Genomic DNA, 27,076 nt, shown 5'->3' with positions numbered 1-27,076 from the left:
TTTTTAAAAGTTGAACCACTCCTAACGTACCATACACACCCACGTGTCCGCTGATTTTATATTTGGAATAATTAACACAAATTTATAAAAATACAGATATTTGGATAAGTGATTTTCATTTCTGTCAATCTTCTCTGTGACCTTTTCTACAAACTACTTTTATATTTACTGTGTTCCAGAGGTGACCCCATGTCACCTGCTGACTCAGCTATTTCATTCCGGAGAGTATGAATTATTTGGAGCAACTATAATCTGGTAATGGTGACCTATTATTCTTAATTTTGTCTGTTTGTTGTATAGATTCAATTTCAGACATTGTCTGAGGAATTTCTCATAAAGACAGACTCATTCCTAAAAACCTTCATAATTACTTAAATAGTGAGTATAGCCTTATCAAATTAACTTCTTCTTCTTCTTCTTCTTCTTCTTCTTCTTCTTCTTCTTCTTCTTCTTCTTCTTCTTCTTCTTCTTCTTCTTCTTCTTCTTCTTCTAAAATTTATTGTGTCCTTTTCTTAGAGTCACTTTTCAAAACCTTTGATCCTATGGAATCTGTGAAAGGCTCCCCATCCCTAGTGAGTCTGAAAATTATTTACTATTGGTATCTAAGAATCCGCAGGTTGTTTGTTTGATCTTTTTTGCCTACTTTACCACATTTTTATTGTTCTTTCGTCATTATTATCTTTTCTTATTTTTCCTCTTGAACATGCCTCAGATTTCTTGACATAACTTTAAGTAACTCCTATTTTCATTCTGCTTTACCATGCTGTCTGGATTTCAGTCTTCTTGAAGTATTTTTCTACACTTACTCCAGTAAGGATTTTGCTGGAGTTCTTAATATCATCTCCGTAGAACTAGAACCCATGTAATATTTTTCACAGCTTCTTTTATTATATTTTTAGCTATATTAATATATTATTAATATATATATATTATTTCCACTTATTGGGTTTTCTGATTCTGAAATTAGGCACAGGAATAGCTTCTTTTTTTTTTTTTTTTTTGGGCATTTGCTGGCATGTTGAATCTGAGTAAAACATGGTTTCTCTTACAGAGCAATTATTGAGAAAAACATTATCAATCAAGTCTTTTCACCAGCACTCAGGACCAAGCTGAATTGCTCACAGATTCCGTGACTGCCTACTTCCATCAAACAGCCATTAATGGGGCCAAAAAACACAGATATGGCAATTACTCCAGACAGGACAGAGCATTTATAATCTCATTCAGCATATCACTGTATCCATTGTAATTCTATTGTATTCCCCTTACCATCTTTCTTATTTTATTGCTTGATTATGTATTTTTAATTTTTATTTTTATTCTGTCTTCCATTTTCATTTTTATATGTAGAATGGCATTTCAGTCATAACTCACTGACATGGCTTTTCATGATCTGATTTGATTATGAGCTTCCTTTAATGTAAAAACTTGAAACTAGAGCTCCACAAAACTCAACAAGAGCTAAACTGTCCTTTGCACATTTTGTATCCTGGAGTCTTGGAATCATAGGATTCTTTTCACCAGATCAGGCTGCTCAGGGCCCCATCCAGCTTGGCCTGCAAAACTTCCAGACAAGGGGCGTTCACAACTTCTCTGAGCAACCTGTGCCAGTGTCTCATCAACCACACAGTAAAGAATTATTTCCTGATATTAAATTGAAACCTGCCCTCTTTCAGTTTAAAACCCTTGTTCTATCACTATCTGCCTGTATAAAAACTTCCTCTCCCTTGTATTTATTAGCTCCCTGAAGGTACTGAAAGGCTGCAATGAGGTGTCCCCAAAACCTCTTCTCCAGGGTGAACAATCCCAGCTCTCTCAACCCATCTCCCTAGGAGAGATGTTCCAGCCCTCTGATCATGTCAATGATCAATGCCATTTATCTATACACAATCCACAAATAGAAACATTTCAAATACTACTTACAGTTCAGAAAACCATAGCATGACACATAGAGATTTTAATAAGGTTGCAGTCAGGCAACAAATATGCAGAAGCTGAAGCAGAGGTGTTGAATAAAAAGAAGCCTGAGCAATTTTGTGCTATTACCATGCTGTGGAAATCTCAGTAAGATCCAAATGGTAAAATATATTTTACATACATTATACATGCATACACAATGTGCAATTTTCCATAACTTGAGCATCCTCACTTTTCAAGGAAAAAAAAATGAGCACGTGTTCTGGCTTTACCTATGTTGAAGGAGATCCAGACTGTTCACCACAAAATATTAAATCGTGCAGCAAGCCTTCCCCACACTTTGTGGCATGCAGAGGAAGTGCTTACTTTCCTGCCACCTAAGAATGCTGACACATCGCCTGCTGTGAGTAAAGAATTGTAACTATTTACTAACCTTATCCAGAGACGGTGAGGAACAGGAAATAAAGCCAAATACTCGTGGATATTAAGCATCTGGGCAATCAGAAATATGTTTTTCATCACCCCATGTTCTGAAGTTTCTGCTTCAGAACTCCTCTCCTCTGTGGACTGCACAGCTCTTTGCAAACTTCATTAAGGCTCAGAAAACTTTCTGTGTTAGGCCTTCTGTTATTTTTCCCACTCCAAAGAAGATATAGGGGACTTTTCTAAGGCCACACAAATGACACTGGTTAAATTAAAGATATTTGTGATAAACTGATTGAGTTTAATATGTGGAAGACTGTGACGATCATCAAACATTTGCTGTCTTCTCAGATTCTCTGTCCTCAGTCAAAAAAGCAAAGAGAGCTACGGTAAACAAAATAATAGTGTCGAAAGCAAAATCCGCATCAGCTTAACTAACTTAAAAAATACTTCATCTTAAAGATTTAAGCCAATTACTTCCTTATTTTATATTTCAAATAGTCTTTTACTTTCCTGACACATGTATTGGTAAAGAGTAAATTAAGGCAACAACAAGAAAACTAAAATTATATATGATCAGCACAGTATATTACTCTTATTACCAGAAAGTACTGGAGTACTCCAAACCAAAGAAATCATAAATGTACCAACTCTCTTCCTCCTTCTCTTCCTTAGTAGTACATAAGGAAATGCTCTTCCTAACACTCCTCTAATTATAAGGGTCATTAACACAAAGGCTGCATATGAATTCACCTGAACTGTCTATATATTGCAGTTTGACCCAACATACACATAAATAAATTACTCACAATATGAATGCAAGACTGAATGTGGGAGGAACTATAAGTACATTCAAATATTTGGTAGTTAGGACACCCAATAGTAAAGAACATAATGTTATGCTCCATCATCACTGAGAGGTACAAAACCAGTACACACAGGAATCATATTTGTGAGTTCTTTCCTATTCCACTTTGGCAGCCCCAACCCCAGGCCAGTGTCTGGCTGTGTCAGGCTGGGCACCTCTGGAGCCAGTACTGCCCAGCTCCCAGACGTGTGGGGCAGCTTTTACAGCAAGGACAGAAAAGATGTTTCTCTTCCCCTTTTCCCCCTGTAAATTCCCAGTGTCTGCTCTCCAGAGACAACTTCAATGGAAACTGTGGTTTCCATTCTCCCTGAGGAGTGATATCTGTGGACTCTTGAGGAACCCAGTTCTTGGGGAAGAATCATTATGTTTATTCTCAGAATGACCTCTGTTCCCACGATTCTCAGTAAACCTTATTTTCAGCTCTATCCAGGTAGGTAAACTCTACTGAGGTATGAAAACTGAGAGAACCTTTTTATCCATTTCCCTCCCCCAGCCAGTGCTTGTGGCTTCCAGCACATTATTTAAAAGTTTTGCATGATTTTCTCTGCTTCCCCACTCTTGGACTCAATTCAGGTAAAAGGCTTCCTTTTCCTTCCAAGGTAAATCCTCAGTTTTGAGGTCCTGTGGCCTTACCTATGTCTGTAATTGTCTGTTTCTTGTGCAGTCAAATCTAAGTAAAATATTAGAAACTAAGATTATTTTCAGTAAAGGCCAGAAATGAGTAGTTGAATCAGTCTGGAAATTTAAATGTGCTAAACTTATGCTTATGTTGTGTTATGCCAGAAATTATGTAGGTATAGTCAACCACAAGAGAAATTAGAATGAGTCTGATGTGATCACAAAAAAATAGATCTAGGGGTACATTTAAAAAAAAAATTGATATAGACTATCACTTTAAAATATTAATTACCAGGGAAATTCAGGTACATAAACAGAAAAGGAATTCCCATACTCTCCTGAGAACTGTAGGCTCATACATGTGGATATGTAGTAGCTGGTTTACACTGGCATGGCTTGCTCTTGCTTGAAAGTGAACCACTGGCACCTGAAAAAGTCAGAGCTGCTTATAAAAATATATATTTTAAAAAACTATATTCAAAATGCTTGAGCAAATCCCTAGGGCAGACAGAGCTGAAGTCTAAATGTCAGTGCTCTTTTGGAGACAAGATCAACCTATAACCTTATCAGAACACAAATTATGTCAGTGAACAACATCCAAAACCTGCAGAGGCATTTGAAAGATTTTTGGCATTTCTAATTTATGGATTTCAGTTGCTGTTTTCTAACTTTCAGACTGCTCAGAAAAAGATAGTTTTTTCTTTAGTGTGTGTTTTGGGGGTTTTGTTTTGTTTTTTTTTTTTTTTTCTTTTTAATTGGTTACAAAAGTCCTGGAAATCTATCACTTTTATCCTTGTGCATTTTGATGATGCATAAAACAGATTAGGAAGTGTCTCAGCTGGTAATAAGTTTCCTTCATAATTTTTTTTTTCAAATGCTGTTTTTATGCAGTTCATACAGGAATCCAATTAGCATATCATTGTGACTGATTAAATATGCCTCATGTAAATTTACATGTCAAAATACATACTGTACTTAAACAAACAGCCAAGGATGCCAGTCTTCTGTAAACAGCTTTGTATTCATAAGCTAACTCAGGAACACAAAAGCTTATATTTAAATTCTCAAAGACTACCTGAATAGAGTGAAAGGGAGATAGAAAGGTAATGTTACTCATGCATGAAGTGAGAGAATGAATATAGACATTTGTTTCTCTTTGTCTCTGAAAAAAACTATTGACAAGAGATTCCCCATCTGCATATGAGGCTGTCACGTCAGATTAGCTCATCAGGTAATGGAAATTTGGCCTCTGATCCAGAAACGGTCCCTATGCACTAAGAATCAAGACTGTTTCAAAGAGATTGTATTATCTTAGACAGCAGGATTAAATTAATATGGGAATGACTTCTACTGGAGGAAATTTTTTGTTAAACATGTGCTAATGTTTATTATGCAGAGCATCCACTTCTCATAAGTGATCTTTCTTGACATTTATTCATTACTTGTTGACCTTCCTTGCAACTGAAAAACAAACAAGTGGACCCCCTCTGAAGCATGGAGCCAAGACCTCTAAAGAGGCATTCATAATAGCACAGATTACAAAAGAGTAGAAGAAACCACACTGTTGTCAGGTAGATCAAAATGATTCCCCAAAGGCGGGAAAATTCTTGGGGTCAATCAGTAGGGACTGGGTTCACAAGTGGATGTTGTAGACCTCCTTAGTCAGCAAAGAGAAGAATTCAGCTTCAATTCTTTTTTCAATGAATAGTTCACTAATTTACATTAAATATACAGCAAAAAGAAGGAGTTTGAGATAACTCATCAAACAGCTACAGTGCAGTGTTCCCTTTGCTCTCCAGCACTCCAGGTCATTGAATGTTCAATTATTTCATGCAAAGCCTAACAGCTTCTGGAAGAAAGGCTGAGAATCTCCTCCCAGGACTACCAGCATTGTGGTTAGGGGTATAGGTTCAAACTCACTAAGGCACAGGAAAAGGGTGAATTCCTCTATTCATCCCGACCAAGTGCATTTCTGACAACAGAAGACTGAGACTTCATCCACAGAAATGAATCAGGAAGAACTGATTATAGATTATAAATTTTCATTGTGGTTTGTAGTACAGGCCGGAGGGAATAAACACAACAGGAAGGGTATCAAGTAGTTGTAGAGCAAAAGTCTGTGTATATGACTAGATGTATTCAGCAAAATATTCAAGCTGAAGTCCAGTGTTTTCGATGGAAATCAGATTAGGGTACCACTGAGTATGGCAGGGGAAAAAAAGACCAACTTAGCCCTGACTTTAATGATGCCTCACATGTAAATAAAGTATGGTTGATTTGATCCGTATAATCTCCTTCTGATTTCACATTAACCAGAAGAGGGAAGGGAAGATCAAAACATAGCATGGAGATATTTTCTGCACAGCAATGGTGTGTGTCTACCAGAGAGATAATCTATCCAACTGCATGTGCTTATTACTCCATCTTATGTGTATTGTAGCACAGAGAGATAAACTACATCAGTCATTTAAGAGTCTAAAAGAAGAAATGGAATTGCAAAGAATTTCAAAATAAATGTAGGATGTTGAAATAGTGAAATAATAGAAATATTTGGACAATGAAATGACGTCTTGATATTAAAATTATAAAAAGCACAGGTCTCATATAGTATAAAATAACTGATATGTGCCTGTGGATGTTATTGATTCCATATACTGTTTCTGCTATTTCATTTAGTATATATTGAAAAAATTAGAACTGATTTCGGCATTTTCCAGTATCTAAAATCAGCAATTTAGACTGTTTCTTTGACAGATTTAATATTGACAGAATTAAATTCAGTTTATTTTTAAACCCAAATGTGAAAAAATTGTTTTTAACACGTTCCAGTCTACATCAGAAGCTTCAGTCTCTATTAATAGGATTCTGAATTGTGAATGTAATAAAAAATGTTGAAAATGGGAATTTGATATTTAGCTCTAACTGCTGTTGAAGCAATAACATTATAAAATTAATAGTAATAAGTAATGTAAAATTTTCAAATACTATGGCAAGAATAAAACTGTTGTTTTACTAGATTCAAATCAACTACCTATTCATTTATTTTTCTTTACTGGAAACGTGATACAGATGCTTAATAAAAGTACAAACAACCATTACTGGAAAACAACAGGGGAAAAAAATAAATCACCTGAAGAAAGCTTTTTGCCTCTTTTACCTTCCTAAAATTTAAGGATATCCCTTTATGAAACTTTATCACTAACATCAAGCTCCTATCAGTGTTTTAATTGTTGACAGAAATCTGCAAATGAGCTCTTATTTAGATAACTGTTTTCATTCCCTTAGCCTCATTTAAGACTAAATTGCAATTTGAAATGGATCTCTCACAGTTTGTGCAGAAAAGTCAAGGCAGACCTACACTTAGTAAACACAGCCAGATTTTTTGGTGCTTATAACTGAGAAGCATTTTAAAGTGCCAGGAAATCAAATTCAGAGGAAGGTATGGGTGGAATTCAGTTTTCAAATTAAGACATCTAAACCTAGATATGCTGACATATCAGTTGGCTGTATAAGCTCCCAATGTAGTTAATAAAGGGCAGAAAAATGGTGGAATATATCAGTAAATATCATTTAAAAAAAAGACATGTTGCTTTTGTTGATTGAGAGAAAAATTCCACTGTCCATTACCCATATACGCTGTGAAAAAGAAACGTACACAGATAATTTTCTAGAGGGGTTTTTTCTTTCACAGCATTGTGCAGTTGCATGTCATATGGACAAAATCTTTCACGTGTTAAAGCTGTATAAGTTTTAACTCTCAGCACCATAAGAGTTATACTGAGTACTTTTCAAAGAATGTATAAATTTTTCAGCTGCTGATTTTCAGACTCCATTTGCCTGTAATAGGGAGATGATTCAGTAGCAGTTCAACCAACAATGCATGTAATATTGTCTCTATTAAAGCTGAGAAAAATCACATGAAAATACTGAAAAAGTGAAAATCACATTGAGTGAAAGTGACAAAATCACATCTGTGACTTAGTAGCATATGGCTGTTTCCTTATTTTTTAAAGGCAATGACATTTAAAGCTGCTAATTAAGATATGTCCAAAACGGCATTCCTTGAAATTCTTATTCATAATGCAACTAAAATTGAAATTATTCTTAAAATAATGAAAAATATTGTTTAATAACACAGTGGATATTTTAGGAAGTGGCACAAATAAAACACTGTTTCATACTCAATGAGGCTAATGGTCTAAGTTTAACAGGTGATAGAATTGCATTCACTGAAATATCTGTTCCCTTCAAGTAGAAGATCACTTTCCCTCACTCTCCAAATTTAATGATACTGTGTTTTGTGGGGTTTTTTTAACAAAACACAAACCAGAAGGTCTCACAGAAGATCTGCTAACCTCCAAACATCTCCTAAGAGGCTGAGCTAGAGACACCCCCCAACAGGTTTGTAACAATGAAAGAATTTCCTTGGCAGTCTGCTTTGTGCCTAGCTTTTCTTCAGTATCCAGGAAAAGGGGTAGACAAACCAAAGTTTCTCCTAAAAGGACAAACACAATGGGAATGTTATGGCGTGATGACAAGCAGAGACTCAAATTACAGTGTAGTTAATCCCTGAAGGGATCTCCTTGCCTCTATTGCTATAAATATTGTCAAGAAATAACAAAATAAGGATAATTTATCTTTTAAAATCACAAGAGCTTTTGCCAAGAATCAGGAGCAAGTTGAGAGAAGAATTTTAGAATGTATGTATTTTGGATTTCAAGTTTCAATGTTGTGCTTTGCTGTTCTTGTCAGCAATTTAGACAGAGATCTGCTTATACATATGCAGATTGCGCATCTAACAGTATTATTTATCTATATTAGATAATTTTGTAGAATCAGATGCTCCTAGAAGAACACTCAGAGAAGCTCCAGGCCACAATAATGCAAAACACTTCTGCAGAGGTGGAAGGAAAACCGGTTGGGGGGGAAAAGTAAGAATAAGTGACAGTTTATGTCAAAACCAAGGTAGCCTTTAAAAGAAATCAATTTAAATATCAGTTGCAACCTACCAGAAAATATTTTTCAAAAAGACCTGCTGTTTCCACACACTGATGTGCAAACTGGTGACAATACTTCCATCACAAACTTCACTTGCCAAAAATGGCAGCCTGCTTGGAGAGGAGTCAAAGGCATTGACTGCTGCAAAACTGAAACTGCTGCAGTCATTTCTGCAAGAGGGTTATTAAGAGCATTACTTAATTTATTTTAAAGTGAATGGAGTTTTCTCTTAGCAGAAGCTAGATGTGCACTGAAGTAGAATAAAACATTTGAAAATTACTTCTAAAAGCCACCGGCACCCAAATACTACCCTTTGCCCTTTTCCCCCACTTATTTATTCTGTTGACTAAACACAGCAGTACATGCCCTTTGAGGTGACCCAAGCACCTAAGATACCAGTATGGGGTGGCCAGAGGTGACTGAGGGCCATGAGAAAACACCGCTTTTCTGAAAGAGCTTCTGACAGCCAATGTATTGCTCAGTGCCCAAACTACTACCAGACCATGCTGGGTTTAGTGAGGTACAACCCGTCCCCCTTGCACAAGAGAAGGTGGAAATACCTTGCTCCAAAAAATGCTGCCCTTCCCTTGGCAAAAGATTTCCATGGACATATTAATTCTGAAATGTGCTCTAAGGGTGCTTGAAAGAGATCTGAGGGATTTGCTTTCACTGGGAGATGTTGTTTAGTGCAAAATCTAAGCAGGACTGCTGTTGTAGTTAATGGAGAATAACAGGATCCTCAGGGGGATGATATATACTTGACCTGTCTTAGACACCAATCATAAGCGTGATAGACATGTATGAGATAGATGAGACAGAGGAGTTCCAGATGAGACAGACACCTCTCATGGGATGAAATGTATTACCCTCTGGAAGCACTTATTACACTGCACTGATTGTAACGGGAGCCAAGGCTGACTAGCTTATACTTAAAGCAGCTAAAACGAAAGACACCTGAGTTAGAGGAGACGAAATCCACTCTTACATTTAAATTTGATTACAAAGAATTGAGTTAGCTGACACAATACTGACCATGACTGATTGGGTCCGTGCTCAGAAGGACAAGTCCAATTCTACACTGAGCTGCAAGGTAGCCACTGTAATTAGCTGGCACGATGCTAAACACAATTGTTTTTTTCCAATGCATTCAGTCAACTCATTTTTAACAAGAGCAGAATCACCTACCAGTCAAAGGATGCAGTCTCAAAAATATGGGACAGTTAAGAATAATGCCCCTGAGGTATTTATGGAAAAAAAATTACAATTCTATTCAGAGTACTTCAAAATATACAATGGCAATAAAGAGAAAATATTCATTCCCATTTTAAAATAGGAAATTACATATGTTCTGATGAATCTGTGAATTAGTTTGAAATAAAAATTATAATTCTGCCTTGCTAAACTGAAAGCTTTTTCTAAAAAGCAGAAGTGTATGAATGAAAAAAAATCAACAAATTCTGCCATTGTAAACCGACAATACCTGAAAGTGTTTTCTTTAAAATGTGAAATTAGTCAGTATACTGTCATAAGTTGAGTGAAGCTATCTTGATTTAAACCACCAAAATTTATATTACCATAAGGACAGATAAGGGAGTTTATGCATGTATTGAAACTTTGAAATTCCAGTACCACTTACACATATAAAGATATTTATGTAAAATAACCGGTATATAATTATAAAGAGAAACAAGTGACAGCAATAATGCATGCATGATATTTTATGTTTTGCTAAAGAAGATTAATGAACCGAATTTCTATGGAAATATAGTGTGCCTGACATTCGCATACCTACCCAATGAGCTAATAATGATTACTGCTATTACAATGAATACAAAATTAATGAATAATAAATTAAATCCTTACACTAAATTGATATTAGGAGACTCTTTAAGTCATTTTTTGTAACAGTCAACTCACAATCCATAATAACCTTCTGAGAATAACAAGTTATGGATTTAATTACAGATAAAAAGAAATATCTTCTATTAAAATATGGGAAATGATGCCCTAAAAATTAAGAATGCAGCAGATTCTGGAAAGCAGCAAAGAATGTTCATAAACTAAAATAATAATATTAATGAAAAAGGAAATTAGAATGTCATGTTTTTGCTTGTGATATTTTCAAAAGAAATATGCCAGGGTTAGGATAAAAGATGAACTAGCCAAGCATACTTATGAAAATTTGACAGGTTTATGACATATAAATTTAAGGAAAATCTCTAATTTCTGTATACAAAAATCCTGTCAGAAGAATTTAGCTAACAATCAAAATAAGTGTCATGTGTAAATTTGGTAATCATCACTCAGGATTCATCAGAAATATAAAACATTGAAGGGAATTTTTGTTCTTATAATCCTTCCAGAAATCTTCTGGAGAAAAAATAATTGGAGAAGAGTAGCATTTTGAAAGCTTAAAGGCTCTTGGAAATAAAAGATGGAAGATATTTTAAAGGGGCATTACCTTCCTACCATATTTAGTGGTAGAGGTTCTGTGTGAAAATATTTCGTCAATATGGACATCTTTCAGAAGTAAAAATAATTTATAATTTCACTATAAATCATAAACATTTTGATTTATCATGATGAATACCAGCCTCTAAAACGTGATTCTGAAAAAGTCACTGCAGTAGCTTGGGCTCCCTCGCACACTGCTGGAGATCTGTGACTTCCACCTCCCGTGACACAAGGGCAGAGCCCATCTGCGCATCCTGAGACATCTTCAAGAATTCTTTAAGATCTCCACAAATAGAAGATGCACTCAAGTGCATTTCTATCAGGTACAACAGCTCCTGAACAGAATGGTGAAGAATGGAAATTACTCCTAACTGAAGTTTCAGAAGTGAAAAAAAAAAGATTTCAAGAAAGAATTGTGTGTCTCAACACAGAGAAAGATGCAGAACATTTAAAATCTGTAAAAAGTGATTTTGCCCTGGCTGGTTTCCATATGAATGGCCGTATCTGGTTCCTTTAGCCACGTATTATGGAAGGATATCCGAAGGAAGAGTATGGAAATCTAAGACGACTTGTTTCACCTTTTTTAAAAAATATGTACACTGACTTCTAGGAATTCTCTCTTTAACGTGATAAAGGTCTCATAAGAATGCAGGATATCTTTAAATATGAAGAGTATAAATGGACTATCTAACTTTAGCACATGTAAGCATCAACAAAGACGATGTTTTTGTTATCTCTCCCACATAAGTGCCTGGGAGAGGGTAGGGCTTGACCAGTGACAGATTTCATATTCCTGCAGGGTTCTACCCCAATCTCACTTTTACCTCTTATGATACCACTGTTCATTAAACCAAGAACAGTGGCTTAATGAAGGTGCGAACTGCAAGTGTTTACCCAGAACAGGGACTAGGAGCATCAAGGATGCTCATCAGTGGCACCAGTGATGACCTAAGAGCCATTACTAGATACACTAAAAGCCACATTGAAACCTGTTCCTAGGGGTGCCAGAACTTGAACTTGAAGGTATCCATGTGATAGTGAAGACATGCTGTGAACTGTCTGCTGTGTTACTGACCATTCTGTCGTGATAGCTTCCATTTCTGCTTTTTCTCAGAGAAGAAATCTGAGATTTAAACATCTTCTGGGATGCGGATTCTTAGATGCTTACTGCCTTCTGTCTAAAGCAAAGATTTATTTAACTGTATGGCAATATTCCACTAAGTTTGTTTAAAACTCTTAAGGGCAAATTATAATTCATTTTGGTACATACGACTCTACACATAAATATCTGCCAACTGTAACATTTATGGTTGTTTGCTGCATAACAGATATTAGTATATAATGGATATCAGTTTAACAGTTTAACCAAATTAGAGCTCTTAAACTCTCTGATGTTCCTTAACTAGATCTAACACAGCAAAAAAACAATATAAAGTGAGAGATAGTTGCCCTTATACACACTGGCAAAGAGTACCAGAGAAGCAGAAGCAATATGTAGAAAAATATGTAATAAATATGCAAATACTGCCACATCACCGCTTTAATAACCAGAGAAGAGAATCAGCTTCCTTGTCTATATTGTCACTTTAGCATCTACCCATACCTGCTTTCTATCCTTATCACATCTCCCAACTTCCAGCATGTTTTTGTCCCCATTGCTGATTTCAGATATCTAATTATTCTATGAGAGCTTTGTTGCCAGTAGAAAAAAGAGCCTTGGATAGAATGAGAGGAAAAGGTACCATTCAAAAAAGCAGAATTTCAGAAGGATGGAGAAAACCATTGCAAATGTTTGGATTCATCCATGTTTACATCAGAAAACCTGAGAGGGGCATCTCTTTCAGATCTCTTTCTAACAGAAAATTAAAAGATATTAACTTATCAGCAAATAATAGTCATTAACATATTTTATTAAACCTTAAAGAAAGCAGAGTATTGGGAGCTGCCAAGAGCAAACAGCTTACTTGCCTAAAATGTGACCTAACTTTAAAATTATCAAGTTGCAACATAAAATAACCGGTTCTATAGCAGGCGGATTTCTCAATTTGAAACACATTAAAAAACAATTTTAAAATACTCTTAATTTAATATAAAATAACATAACAACCTCTCTGACTTCCAAGTTCTCTAGTGGAAATATTTCCTGTTTGAATGTTCAAATCAATTTTACGGCCAAGGGTAGTAACTACACCCAGTGTGGTTGATTTTAGCTGCACATTTCCCATTAATGTTAATGTGAGTTTCACAGCTATATTGCTACACATGGGTGCAGGATATACCCTCAAGTTGTTAAATGAATGAAGAGAATGAATACATGGTGGATTCCTATGAAGAGGAAAAATGCCAAGGAAACAAATGTCAGGAATAATAATATAATACACAAAATCCACTCAGAGAAGGAAGGATGGGGAAGGGAAAAAAGGAAGCATTTTCTGATCTCTTTCCAAAATTAGTTGTGTTGTGGGTTCCCTGCAATGATATAACAGTTCAAAAAAGGCTTAATCATCTCCTATAAAACCTCAGTCATGAAATCCAGAAGGAAAAAAAAAATCTTTTTCTCAATGAAAGTCAATGTTTCAGATTAACCTACTGTTTTTCAGACCTAGATTTAAAACTTTATCTCTTTTTGTTCTGGATTATATATAAAGTCAAAAATTGTCAGAGGAGTATTTTCCTCAGTGCTGCAGCCCCATGACTCTTGACTGGTAACAGTTCTACAGTTTGTGTGGCAGAGCTGATCAGGGTTAAAAACTACTCTGCGAAAAAACAATGCTACCAATGAAGTTCTACTCCAGCTCCAACTGCAACCACTGAAATATTGCAACCTTCTCTCATTCGGTTTAGGTCTAAGATTTGGCCATCAAATCCTGACCCCTAATTCCACAGTACACACCAATCAGTCCCAAACCATTACTTTTTGATGGTCTGCATTCTTTCTCCACATACAGTAAGAATTTCATGGTCACCAAATACCTATATTGGGTATTTTAGCTCATGAAGCAAAATCAGAGGGAATGAGCACTTAATTGTGTGTGAAATCACTGCAGACCTGAGGGTCTGTCTGGAGTTTAGGAGCACAGCTGAACACCTTGAACTCCTCTGAAACATTCCCTGTTTCTGTCTTTTAGATAGATAGATAGATAGATTAGATAGATAGATTAGATAGATAGATAGATAGATAGATAGATAGATAGATAGATAGATAGATAGATAGATAGATACTTTCAGTAGCACAAAGAACACCATGATAAGGGAGAACAATAATTTTTACTTTAGTCTGATAAAGACATGAATATAACACACTATAAGATAATCAACATTATTAAACAAAAGACACATATTATAAAAATCTTCATTGTTTTCATAATTGTATTAATAAAATTATTTGTTTGGGGTTTTTTCTTTCTTATTTTCTCATATCTTGCTAAAGTACTTTAGCAGTTTAAAAGCCCTCATGATTAAACAACTCCATTCACAGAGTAGTGATGGATGAAGTGAAAATGCCTGCAGGAAAAATGGGAATATTTTGCACGCATTGAATTTTTGTATTTGACGTTTCCAGTAATTTTTTTTCCAGCACCTTTATTAAGTACAGGAAGTACATCCTTTCCTTTCCTTTCCTTTCCTTTCCTTTCCTTTCCTTTCCTTTCCTTCCTTTCCTTTCCTTTCCTTTCCTTTCCTTTCCTTTCCTTTCCTTTCCTTTCCTTTCCTTTCCTTTCCTTTCCTTTCCTTTCCTTTCCTTTCCTTTCCTTTCCTTTCCTTTCCTTTCCTTTCCTTTCCTTTCCTTTCCTTTCCTTTCCTTTCCTTTCCTTTCCTTTCCTCTTTTCATTAATATTTTTCAATGTAAATTGAAATATTATCATTATTTATCTCTGTGTACATGTATAGCCAAATGCACTCATACACAGTAAACATGTATGATGTATATGTGTGTATATATATATAATATCACACATCCATATATATGCATACAAATATACATTTACTCTGTACCACAGATTTCCCATATTTTTCCAATTTCATACTGGATGTTTACTCCTAAGCACACATTTTGCTAATTTTTGTGAACTATGATAAATGAAATTACTCTGTACTACAAGTTCATTTATGCTCAGTGCAAAACTACAGTGAAAACTGGTTTCCACAACTTCTAATTACAAAACATTAGCTACCTGAGACTTCTCCAGCTGAGAAGATTAGCATAGATCTTCTCTGCTGACAGCTTTGACCTTCACTCCAGCAAACACTTGTCAAAATGCCAAAAGTAATTACCTGGCTGTTTAGGAAGGAGTAATGGGGTGTAGCTACCTACCTTTTCTTGTTACTGATCTAAAATGTCTATAAAACTTTGCCAAGAGGCACCCTCTGGATTTTGGCATATACATTTTTTTCTCATCTGTCTTTTTTGTCTTTATTCTTTGTCTTTTTCTTTTTTTTCTTTTTTTTTTTTTTTTCATATTTGCTATATGATCTCCTGCCAGCCAATCCCATCACAATTCTGGGGGACAGTCTAAATAACCCACTAGATGGGTCTTTCAACCAAAACCATTTTATGACTGCTGTCATCCTGATTTTGTTGCACCCATGCAACCAGGAAAAATATATTTAAAAGCAGCAGAAGCAGCACAGAGACAAATGATTACAATTTGGTGATGGTACCGTCTATCCTCTGAATTAACTTACACATTATAGCTTATTTTTTTTTTCATAAAAAGCCTTTTACTGTTCATTATTCAGATTTACAATTAAGAAAACTGAGCTACAGAGAATTTACAGTACTACTTGAAAGATCTAAGGCTAGATTAAATCTAGAGATATCTTTTGACTTCAGCCAACATAAAGTCATACAGTTTCTCTTAATCTGGAAGGTACACATTTATGGAAAATTTCTCTTAAACATAACAAAGGGATTTAACATTTTCCTGAGGACTACATAATGCTAGAAAGATTTAAGTATTGGCAGATTATTGCAATGGTCAATAATCTCTAAATCCTGCAAACAACTTTTGTCAGACAATGGAAAACATCATCCCCAAATCAGAACAAGATCAAACATGATAAATCCAACTTGATCTTATCTTGCGTGTCAGAACGGATATGTGGAGTTCAGGAAAACTCAGAAGGGGAAAAAAAAACAACTTCTTTGGCCATAGATAGTCCAGAAAACTAACAATTCATGCAAATCAAGTGCCTTGCCTTGAAGTACCAAAATTCTCTAACAATTGTGCACAGTATCAGGCAGGAGCAGCAGCTGCTGAAGTAGCCTTCAGTCTGTCGGAGAAAGACTGCTTAAAGTGAAGGCAACGTTAACATACAGGTCTGAACACTGCTGACAAGTGTGCCCTTGTGAGCGCTGCCAAAAAACTTCTCTCATCTTCAAAAACTCTCCTGAAGCTCTCAAATTATTCCTAGTCCCATTATCAAGAACTCATTACTTCCCCTTTCAGATCCATCCCTCCACGAGCTATCAGCAGTAGAAGGTCATGCAAGTGCCTATTTTCAAGACAGATGATACGTGAATACCCTGGACCTTCTAACTAAGCCTTTTTCAGCCAGAAACCCCCCACCTGCCCTTTAATCCAGGGTCATATTTGTGCCTTCTTCCCAAGATGTCAACCTGTAAATTGTGTTCTACCAAGAGAATAAATTGCTCGCAGGTTCAGGGCAGCAGTCCTTACACACTGTTACCAAAACACCACACTTCTGGAGAAGGGCCTTTTCCTGTTATTACTTTTCTCCAGGTAAAAGGAACAACAGCCTGATTCTGAGATGAGTATATTGATTTTCTGTTTTTTCTCTTGTGCTTTAGATAACAACTATTTTTCATAGACTCCTGAAGTAGCACCGCTCTCCCGAACAATTTTTATTCTTTTTCAGATATGAAAGTTATCAGCTAAAATCACAAGAATGCTAATCATCCAATTTAATATATTAAAAATAGGATATTTAGTTACATCAGATAAAAAATATTTTCCTGTTTGTACCAACTAAAATAGTACGCTATCTGTTCCACATTATCCCTGTTCCACATGGTGCCTAGTGTTTATTTGCATGCATAGTTTAAAATAGTAAGGTCAATCTTGTTGAGATTCATACTTTGAGAAGTTATAATCAATCTGTCTAATAGGTGGGAAAAAAGGCACTGTCTATTCTTTTCGAGGTAAAAATGAGGTTACAATGCTATCTGATCTAAATCAGGGTTTCTTTGATTCCCATCTTTATGCTTACCTAGAAAGTTACATAACCATCAAAAATATTACATAGCCAAACTATTCTCTATATAAAAGCTGCCTGGTATCTATTTGTATTACCAGATTTCTTCTAACTGTTGCATTCCTAAATAATTTGCTTTAATATGCTTGGGATCTGCTGTAAACAGAGATAGCATCTTAAGTGTACTGCACGAAACTGCATAAAATTTTATTAAAGGACTATAACACATAGGGATGTCTGGAATTGTAATTATTATTGTTGTATATGTAAAATTGCATGTGTATTTCAATTTTCCTGGAAAACGTGCTGCTTCTCATTAAAATGCAAAATAGAAGAAATTTGGCCAAATAATATGGTGAAGTACAACATCAAGCAATTGTCTTGGGTTTGGGGATTTCTGCTTGCTCTAAGTCAGGAATAAAATTAGTTCTCAGATATTTTAGTGTGGAGACTTTTTGATGCTATGTCCACAGTGGGACCCCAAGTACTGCTGCTATACAAAAAATAAAAGTGTTTTGTTTCAGTCACACGTTCTCACTGCCATGGATTTTAGAGCTGCTATTTGTTGATTTGCAACAACTGAAAACCATCCTACACATAAAGTGTACAGGGCAGTTTCAAACATCTGTGAATGGAAACCTGTAGCAAGCTTAAATGGAAAAAGACTTCTCACTTCTGTAGTCAAAAATGCATTGGGAGATTTCTTTGGCTTGAAAGGAAACCACTTTGCACTCCAAATACAGGGCAGTTTCATCCTGGATTATCAGTTTTGTAGGTGTGAAGAAGCCAACTGCAGGTATTTGGTTATTTAATAGTAGCACACATGGTAATATTTATCAAAATTTGAATTTTTGTATTTTTTTACTTGATCTTAAATTAATTTTGAATTCTTAAAGAGCTTTAAATATGTTAGCAGAGGACAACGTGAATAAAGGAGACTTATGTAGAAAAAGTCAGGATTTGCACCAGAAGATTTTAAGACATCTAGCAACAGAATAAAAATATATTTTTGAGTATGTTACCAAGCAGTAATTACAGGAAGAATCTTTCCAGTGTACTAAATTCCACCATCCTGACTTCCACCAATCTCCCCAGATTTACATGCAGGATCTATGTACAGCAGCTCTATCATCAACAAAGTCGCAGGGATTCTGTAGATATTAGTGATGATTTCTCTCTCAAAATTTTAGCAACCTATGATAAATGTCACTTCATATAATCTATCTTTTATCTTTGAACATAGAAGCAATCTAGGCAACTATTTTTGAATAAATGCCTAATATTTAGACAGCTGTAACCCATTTAGATGAATTCTATCCTCACTATTAAAATGCATTTAGATATATCACCAGAGGGCTCTTTAAAAAATTCAGCTTTAAAATCTCTATTAACCTCTAAACTACGACATAAATTACTTAAATAGGAGACTTATTTTTACCAGTCTCCATAGGCCTGCTTATAGATTTCAGGAAAAAAAACCAGCTAACAGAAATACGTGAGTTTCAATCTAAGCTTCAATTCTGCTCTTTCCATCGAACTTTTGGTATAACTGTGCTGTTCAGGTATTAATTATTGTATTCCACAATATTCTAATACCTATTCTACACCAATGAGGTGTTTCTCCTTATTTTAGTTTAATTGACTTTTCTATGAATGGGTGTAAATAAGAGGCATGAGAATGCAATGAAATAAACTATCATTGCTTTAAATTGAAGACTATTAACTACATAATGCTACTTAGGTCTTTTTGTTTTGCTCTACAAAATTATTAAGCAGCTTTACAGTTCCCAATAGTTAAGCAGCTGGATTTATGGGTTCATGCCAGAATAGACGACATCACTTTAAAAGTTGAACAGAAGGAAGTTCTGCAATTTTCCATTAAAACAGAAAGTGGTTTTAAAGACAAGAAATATTTCTTTCTAAAATTAGATATACCTCACAGTTATTCTTAGAGGAGAGCAGTGTATGTTAAAATGAATTCCATCTTTACTAATCACAGCAATGAATAGAATAATTAGAAGGAAGTCCATGGAGGAGAGTCATAACCAAAGGTATTTGTTATTCTTCAGGATTGAGACACATTTTCTGAATGGTAGTACTTCTCACTTGTTCTGTTTTTCAACAGAAGAGCAAGGTGGGAAAGAAATGCCATCTTGAAAACTTATTAATCATTGTATCAGACATTTGGTACTGCAGGAAACGGTTCAGTTTCTGAATAATCTTCAAAACCGTAATGACATCCTTTATTCAGTAACAGAAGGATTTGAGGAAAATAATTCAGATAGATTTGGTGATACAGTAGGTGAAAGGAAATCGATCCACTACAGAGGGCTCAGGAGGTGAAAAAGGACAATATGAACTAAGGAGGCTTGAGTAAAAGAAATCAGGATTTGCACCAAACGACTTAAGAGAGGTAGGAACAGAAAAAGACCGGTCAAATCTTTACATTTCACATTGTAGACCGAAGGATCGTAATCCTGCTTAAACCAGGGACATGGCAAGTGAAAGCAGATGAACCTCACAGCCTCCTGGCTATGTTGTTCCAAGTTTCTGACACAGAAGCTGTCAGTTCTCTTCAAAGATGAACTTCAAATTATTCACAGACACATTCTTTGTTATCATCTCAGAGAGCAAGATATCTAATTGCACAGTCTACAAAAATCTAGATAGAGGGAAAGAATTCATCTGAAGACTTTAAACCTGTACTGTTTACTTCATCACAGCTGAATTATGATCTGACAATGAGTGACCAATGAATATTTTCAAAACAACCATCATTGTTCACAGTTGTTGGGTAGAAAAAGGAACCAAGATGCTTTGCCGATGTGGACATGTTGGTGCCTGAAACAACAGAACTCATCTTACTCAGACATCTCACAAGATTTGCAAAGCTTATGCCAAAAGTCAACAAGAAAACCAAGGCTGCCTGTAATGATTTTTCTTTCTGAAATTGAAATTTCCTCCTTTTGATTACACAGAATTCATATCTCCAGCACAGACAGCCACCATGTAGAACAAGGTGGATGTTATTAACAAACCAGCACAAAAAAAAAAAAAAAAAAAAAAAAAAAAAAAAAAAAAAAAAAAAAAAAAAAAGGTCGAATTTCATGATGTCAGCAAGAGAAGCAGTATATTGGAGGCAGACAAAGGCATAAATACTTTCTTCACCACCTGGATCCAGGCTCATGAAGAGCTTGGCCATTTAATAATCCTAATTAAGAGCAGAACTGTCTTCGACCACTCCAAACCAGTAAGAAAACAGCAGCTGAAAACACCATCCAGGGAAAGTTAATTTTAAGGGGTTTGAAGTATTCATTTCATTCAAAAGGACTGTTTAATGTTAAAAGCTAAGGATGAGGTTTTATCTGTTTAGAGCTGCCAACTTCAACAAAAATATTCAATGTCAAAATGTTCTATTGCATATTTTTTTGTCATGGATATTTCAGCTCCGCTGGGACATGACCATAATTTGTAGATGTTAAATCTCAAAATCTGTAAGGTCACAGATTTAATCATTCGCAGTAATTTAAAACTGCTGTGAAATTCTATGTTTTTTAATCTATTCCAATAACTTTGAGGCAGTGTCTTTATTCAAATTAGCCTATTATATTGCATAATACAGTAAAATTTGAATAACTTTTTTTTTTGCATTTTTGTGTTTCAGTGGAATTAATATTGCAATGTTTTATTTTCAGAATTAAATCACTCACAGAGAAATGATTTTTAGATAAGAAGTTTGTATGATTCAGCAACCCACTCCAAGTAAGGATAATAATCCCTTTCAGACCATATGCAGTGTGAAAATGGGAATTTCACCAACAGGGCAACAGAAAAGTAAAAAAATCCCACCCCACCCCCAAAAAAGTTAACCGCAAAACTATCCATACCATTGGTTTAGTTACAAGTTATGACAATTAAAAAGAAAAAAATTGACAACATTTCTTTATGTTCCTATATATACATTAAATAAATTGAATTTTCTGACTTTCCATACTGGTGTGCATCACAAGGTTTCTTAAGCACAAGGACTTCCACACAAGACCTGTTAATTCCCTAATATCTGGTTACGCACTGCCTTTTGTTGTGCTGTCTGTCCCCATCACTACCATGCCTACAGTATGCACACAGCCCTTTGCTTTTCAGTGCTCACCTAAACACCTAGAATGTTGCACTTCAATACAATACAGAAAGAGATGCAAGCATGACTCTAACACTAAAAAGCATTTTAGCAGTGCTGAGCACCTGTGCCCAAAACTTCTCTCTGACATCTCTTTTTCATGGGTTTAGTATATATATGACCATTGTGGGCACCTGGTGCCAAAATCTTTGCTTGGAACTTCAGAAGTTTCCACTTTTCTAATTACCACTGTCCTTGCCCACATGGTAAGATTCTGGACTACATATAAAGCAATTTCTCTCCTCATTTCTATATCAAAAATATTACAATTTTATTACAATTGTATACAGAGTTATCTCACTGATAATTTTTCTCTGCTAGGTTTCTTCTGACCTTTAATCTGAAAAGAAATACACATTTGTTTGTCTAAATTATGTCGTGCCAACTGTAATTACTCCTAGAGCAGGTCACCTATGTCTTGAGAAAGTTTATTTCTTCAAACCGTTGAGATGAAATTACACTGCACCACTGAACCTGACTTATTAAACAGAAATAGGCCAGAGGACAGCTGCTTGATGAAAGATGTATTCTATCATTTGAATGTCAAAGTGTGTGAAGCTGGCAAAATGTTGGGTGTCCTGCTCTAGAACAAATACAGGTATTGTTAATGTGAGAAAGCAAGCTATTCACAATTTTAAATTACTCTGTTGTCAGCTTCGCCATATAATTATGTATCCCTAGAAACTGAAAAAAAAAGCTCCAACCATAAGTAATCATTTACAGGACTGGAACCGTGAATTACTGGGGAAAAAAAAGTTTTATCAGCAAGAATGTCTCTAAAGGATTTTAGAGAGCTTCTTCTGCCTCCAGACAGGTTATGTGTGCACCAAGATTGAACCTCAAACTCCAAGACAACAGAGGAAACCATTTTTATTATCATACTCCCACATCTCTGGTTTTAGTGGATATTTTAAGTCATCCACCTCCTTGCATACATGTTAAATAGTCCCATGTCTTCTCTAACCTGCACATTTTTCAAACTCCACAGAGGAGGATGGAAAACTTTAAATGTAGTTCCCTATATTTAAACTTTAAGTAGTGCAAAGAAAATATGAAGTGTATCTATTTTAATTACAAAAATATATGCTACATGAATAATAAGATCAAACTGCAGCACAGAAACTGTTCCTGTGGCTATCAGAGAGACTTGCACGTACATAACATCCGCACAAATAGATTCTTTTTTGCAAATCTGAATAATTTACATTCCTACAATTATTATGGCATCTGATTACCTCAGTTTCCAAATTCTTTTCATTTCTGAGGATGTGACAGACTGTGAAATTCTTCTGTCCATTTGGTCTATTCATTTTCTGTAAACAAGATCTGCTTTCTGAGCTCCTGGAGGGGTGTCAAGTTACCTAACAGCAGTACAGCATGGAATTATGCATTTACCTGTGCCTGCCTTGGAAGTATGCTTGGATTTATTCTCCTTTGGCTTCCCTTGGTAAATTAAGTACTTGGAATACTTTTCTTCAAAACACCATTGACTTAAAAATTTTGTTACAACTAGAGCCTGAAAAAACTTCTTATGTAAGAATATATTGCTGTTGATTTTTTAAGAGAATTTATTTTTGGCTTAGAGATCTGGAAGTAAGAAGTTTGCTTAAAATAAATGAACAGCTTAATGAGTACATTGACAAGCACAGCAACTTCATGAGTCAGAAAGGAAAAATAAGATACTTTTAAAATCTAAAATATTTGATGGCTGGATAGAATTGTGAGCTTTTTGTTTGTTGTTGGGTTTTTTGGTTTTTGTTTTGTTGTTTTTTTTCTTTGTAAAGGGCAAACACAAGGTGAAGTTTTAACAATGATATAGCCTCACAGAAATACCAAGAGGAGCTTATGTAAAACTCCTATAAACCTCTTTCTGCAGCCGCCAAAACCTGAAAGTTTTTAATCACTAAGCAAACAGAAGTTAGAAAATGTCTGGGATATTAATGTAATAAAGAGAAGATAAAATTACTGTGTAAAACATGAAGTTGAATTGGTGAACCTGCAGAAATTCATAGAATCATCGAACACTATAGTTGGAAAAGACCTCCAAGATCATCAAGCCCAACCTTAATCAAATACCACCATGCCCACCGAACCATATCCCAAAGCGCCATGTCTGGTTCTGAACACTTCCAGGGATGGTGACCCCATCACTTCTCTGGACAGCCTGTTCCAGTGCTTTAAACACCCTTTCAGTGACATTTTTCCTAATGTCCAACCTGAACCTTCTTTGACACAGCCTGATGCCATTGCCCTTTGTCCTGTCATTTGTCTTGGAGAAGAGCCTGACCCTCATCTGACTGCACCCTCCTTTCAGTAGGTTGTAGAGAGGGATAAGGTCTTCCCTAAGCCTCCTTTTCTCCAGGCTAAACAATCACAGCTCTCTGAGCCACGCCTCACAGGGTTTATGTTCCAGATCCTTCACCACTTTGTTGCCTTTTCCCTGGGGTGGCATTATTTTGTCCCCAGAATCTGCCTTCTCTGTCAGCAGCATTTAAGTTAAGGAAGTTGAAATCAACTACTTTGGTTTCAGAGTTAAGAAAAATCAGATTGTTATACCTTGAGTTTTGCTGGAATAAATGAGTCACAGCATTTTTACTTTTCTGAGTAGCTTGTTAGGAACAGGCCAAGGCACATCAGGAACCTCCTGGACTTGAAAATGTTTCCACAATCTTGCTAAATTTCAGTGGATGTCAATTGCATTAATTTCCCTACATGTAAATTTTTGAACACATGTAAGCCTCATTATCCACAACTGGAAAACTATGAACTGCATTTAGATTTATTTTAAACCTGCCTTCTGCCAGTTTCATCTGTTCTTGCATTGCAAAAGCAATTATACAGTCCTGTCCACATTCACTCTGCAACTCAAGAGCTGACAGACCTTCCTCATAACATACTCATTTTTTTTTTTCCAAAATACTTTCCTTTCCTACTGTACCATTTGTTATATGAAAGATATTCCATACTTACACCAATGCCTTCTGCCTTTCTCTGAATCTTTCCATTTCAATCACAATTTCAAATCTCTCTGAGGTATGAGAAGCAGTGCTATATGTGGTATTTAAACACAGGCAAAGGACATATTTATGAAAGAACAAATGATATTATTCTGTTTTTTATCCCTTTCCAAAAAATTCTTAAAAACACTTTCCTTGTTTAACTGATAATGGAGACTGAACTGTCATTTTCATCAAACTACCTATTACTACACTAACTACATTACTGCATAGACCTTGTATGCAAAGTTATTTTTTCTCTACATGAAATTTTTTACAGTAATTTACAATGAAATTCATCTGCCTTTTGGAGGCCATTCACTCAGCTTTATACATTTCTATGATTTCACCTTTAATACTGTGAATAATTCAGTATTAGCAGAATTTCTCACCATCCTGCTCACTCTCTTTCCTAAATCGCTTATAACTATGTTGAACATTACTTACCCAGCAGAGATCCTTCCACCTTTCTTGCTGTCTTAGCCTTTTAGAAAACTAATACTTTATTCCTAATCTCTGTTTCTTGCCTCCTAACCAATTAGTGATTCACCATTTTTCTGTTCCATATTCCACATTCCAAGAAATTATTCATTTCCTTAGAAACTTCCAGGAAGACCTTGTCAAAAGTCTCTGGCAAACCAGACAGGCTCTACCAACAGCATCATATTTGTTGATCCTTTCAGAGAGATTCAACAAGTTTACAAGGCAGGGAAGGTCATTGTTATAAAAAAGCCATATTAATTTTTCCCAGGGAAAAAAAAAATCATACGCATTCATGAGACATAATTCAGTGCTTATTTAAAATTCTGAGTTCTGACAGTACACATCTAGGGCTTTTTCACGTGATAAACCCTTGCTACTCTGATCACCAGTTAACCAGACCCTTCTCCAATGTAAAGGGTTCTGCAAAGGAAAGTTCTGGCGCAGGAGCTACCCCAGTTCTTTCTGTAACTAAATTCATCCATGGTGAAGCAAAAGGAGAAGTTAATGAACAATTTGGGGCCCACAGTGCTTACTTACATGAATGTTTCATTTCTGTTTTCAAGTAATATTGCAACTTGTTTACTTCTGACTTTTAAAGCCTATCAATTGAGTAATTTGGAAGAAAATCAGTTATCAATTCAGATACCTTGCAGAAATTATTTCTCATAGTCAACACCTCCATAATACAGTTAATAGCCAAGCTGAAAAGGAGCCAATAGGAGTCCCTAGAACAGTGGTACTTATTCAGAGGCAGCTTAATTTTAGAAATACAACCTTTACTTCCAAGATTAACTTGTCATTGAAACTGTTTAAACAGCACTCCAACAAACGCATATTCCTACCATTTTTTGTTCCAGAAATTAAGGCTAAGGTGTAATAACATTTTTTCCCCTGAAAAAGGCTATCAGAAAAGTGAAAGTATTACACCCTCTTTTACAAATGACTAATGTTTTTTATGAGTTTTTCACAACACTGAAGAGTTTTTCACCATTCTGGAACTTGACTACAAGCATCTATTTAATTTTCTTGACAAACAAGGAAGCCTCAAACGGTTTTAATGGACTCAAAGATGTTAAACTTCAATTTTTCATGTCCCACTCACCTCTCAACTGTCTCTCCCTTTAAATTTCAGTCTTCTGGGAGAATAGGATGTCTGTGCTGTCTGCAGTGGTACTGACTGCTAAACAGACGTGGGTGGTCACAGTTTGGGAAAGGAGGACAAGGACTTACCTGCTTCTTTGGCAACATCTGCAGTTGAAATATTTTGGAGGTTTGAGTGCACTCGGAAGGTCACAGCTGGTCCCAGCACGCTGAAAGAGATTATTAAAAAAATGTAAGATTCATAATCAGGAGACATGGCATAATATTCCTTATCAAAATAGGTTTTTAAAGAGAACCTATTAAGATGCCATTTAGCCCTCTTCCTTTTGCTTCATTAGCTACATTTGCATACATTTTTGTACCTCTTGTGGTTTCCTGTGTGCATTTTGTGCCCGTCTGAAAGAATTTCAATGACATTAACTAAACTTCAGAATACTCCTGTAAATACTGTTCTTATTATGAAGATGGCAAAATGGAGGCACTGAAATTGCTATTCACTCAAGTACAGCATAGATCTTCGCTGGAATTCAGCATCCAAAGATTACATGTATTTTCACATTTTATATTCCTAATATCAACACAACTTCAGTTCCTGTTGTAACAACTACAAGTCAGAGGGACAATACAGAAACTCGAATTATTTATCTTATTCATATTCTGCAAGAATATGTATGGAGAAGAGATTCTGGGCATATCTATTAAAATAGCTGGTTTTGACCAGAAAAGTACCACACAGTATTTATCATTTAACAGCAGAGGTGAGCAACTCTTGGAAGAATTTTTGAGAGGAAATTATTTGACTCAGTGTAGACCTTTCTGTGTGTAGCC

At 35.6% G+C, this 27,076-nt stretch overlaps 1 protein-coding gene across 1 annotated transcript in view; it reads right to left on the bottom strand.

Annotated features, from left to right (window-relative positions):
- Positions 1 to 27,076, bottom strand: part of PTPRN2 (protein tyrosine phosphatase receptor type N2) — a 637,318-nt gene that overhangs the window by 324,125 nt on the left and 286,117 nt on the right. Inside the window, exon 11 of the mRNA XM_040062696.2 lies at positions 26,378 to 26,457. Coding sequence (XP_039918630.1) covers positions 26,378 to 26,457 — 80 coding nt within the window. The remainder of the gene's footprint in view (positions 1 to 26,377; positions 26,458 to 27,076) is intronic.

The sequence above is a fragment of the Hirundo rustica genome, chromosome 1 (genome assembly GCF_015227805.2).
Source record: "Hirundo rustica isolate bHirRus1 chromosome 1, bHirRus1.pri.v3, whole genome shotgun sequence".
In the NCBI taxonomy this organism is placed as follows: Eukaryota; Metazoa; Chordata; class Aves; order Passeriformes; family Hirundinidae; genus Hirundo; species Hirundo rustica.
The sequence above is the reverse complement of the archived record's forward strand: the minus strand, read 5'-3'. Positions and strand labels throughout refer to the sequence as shown.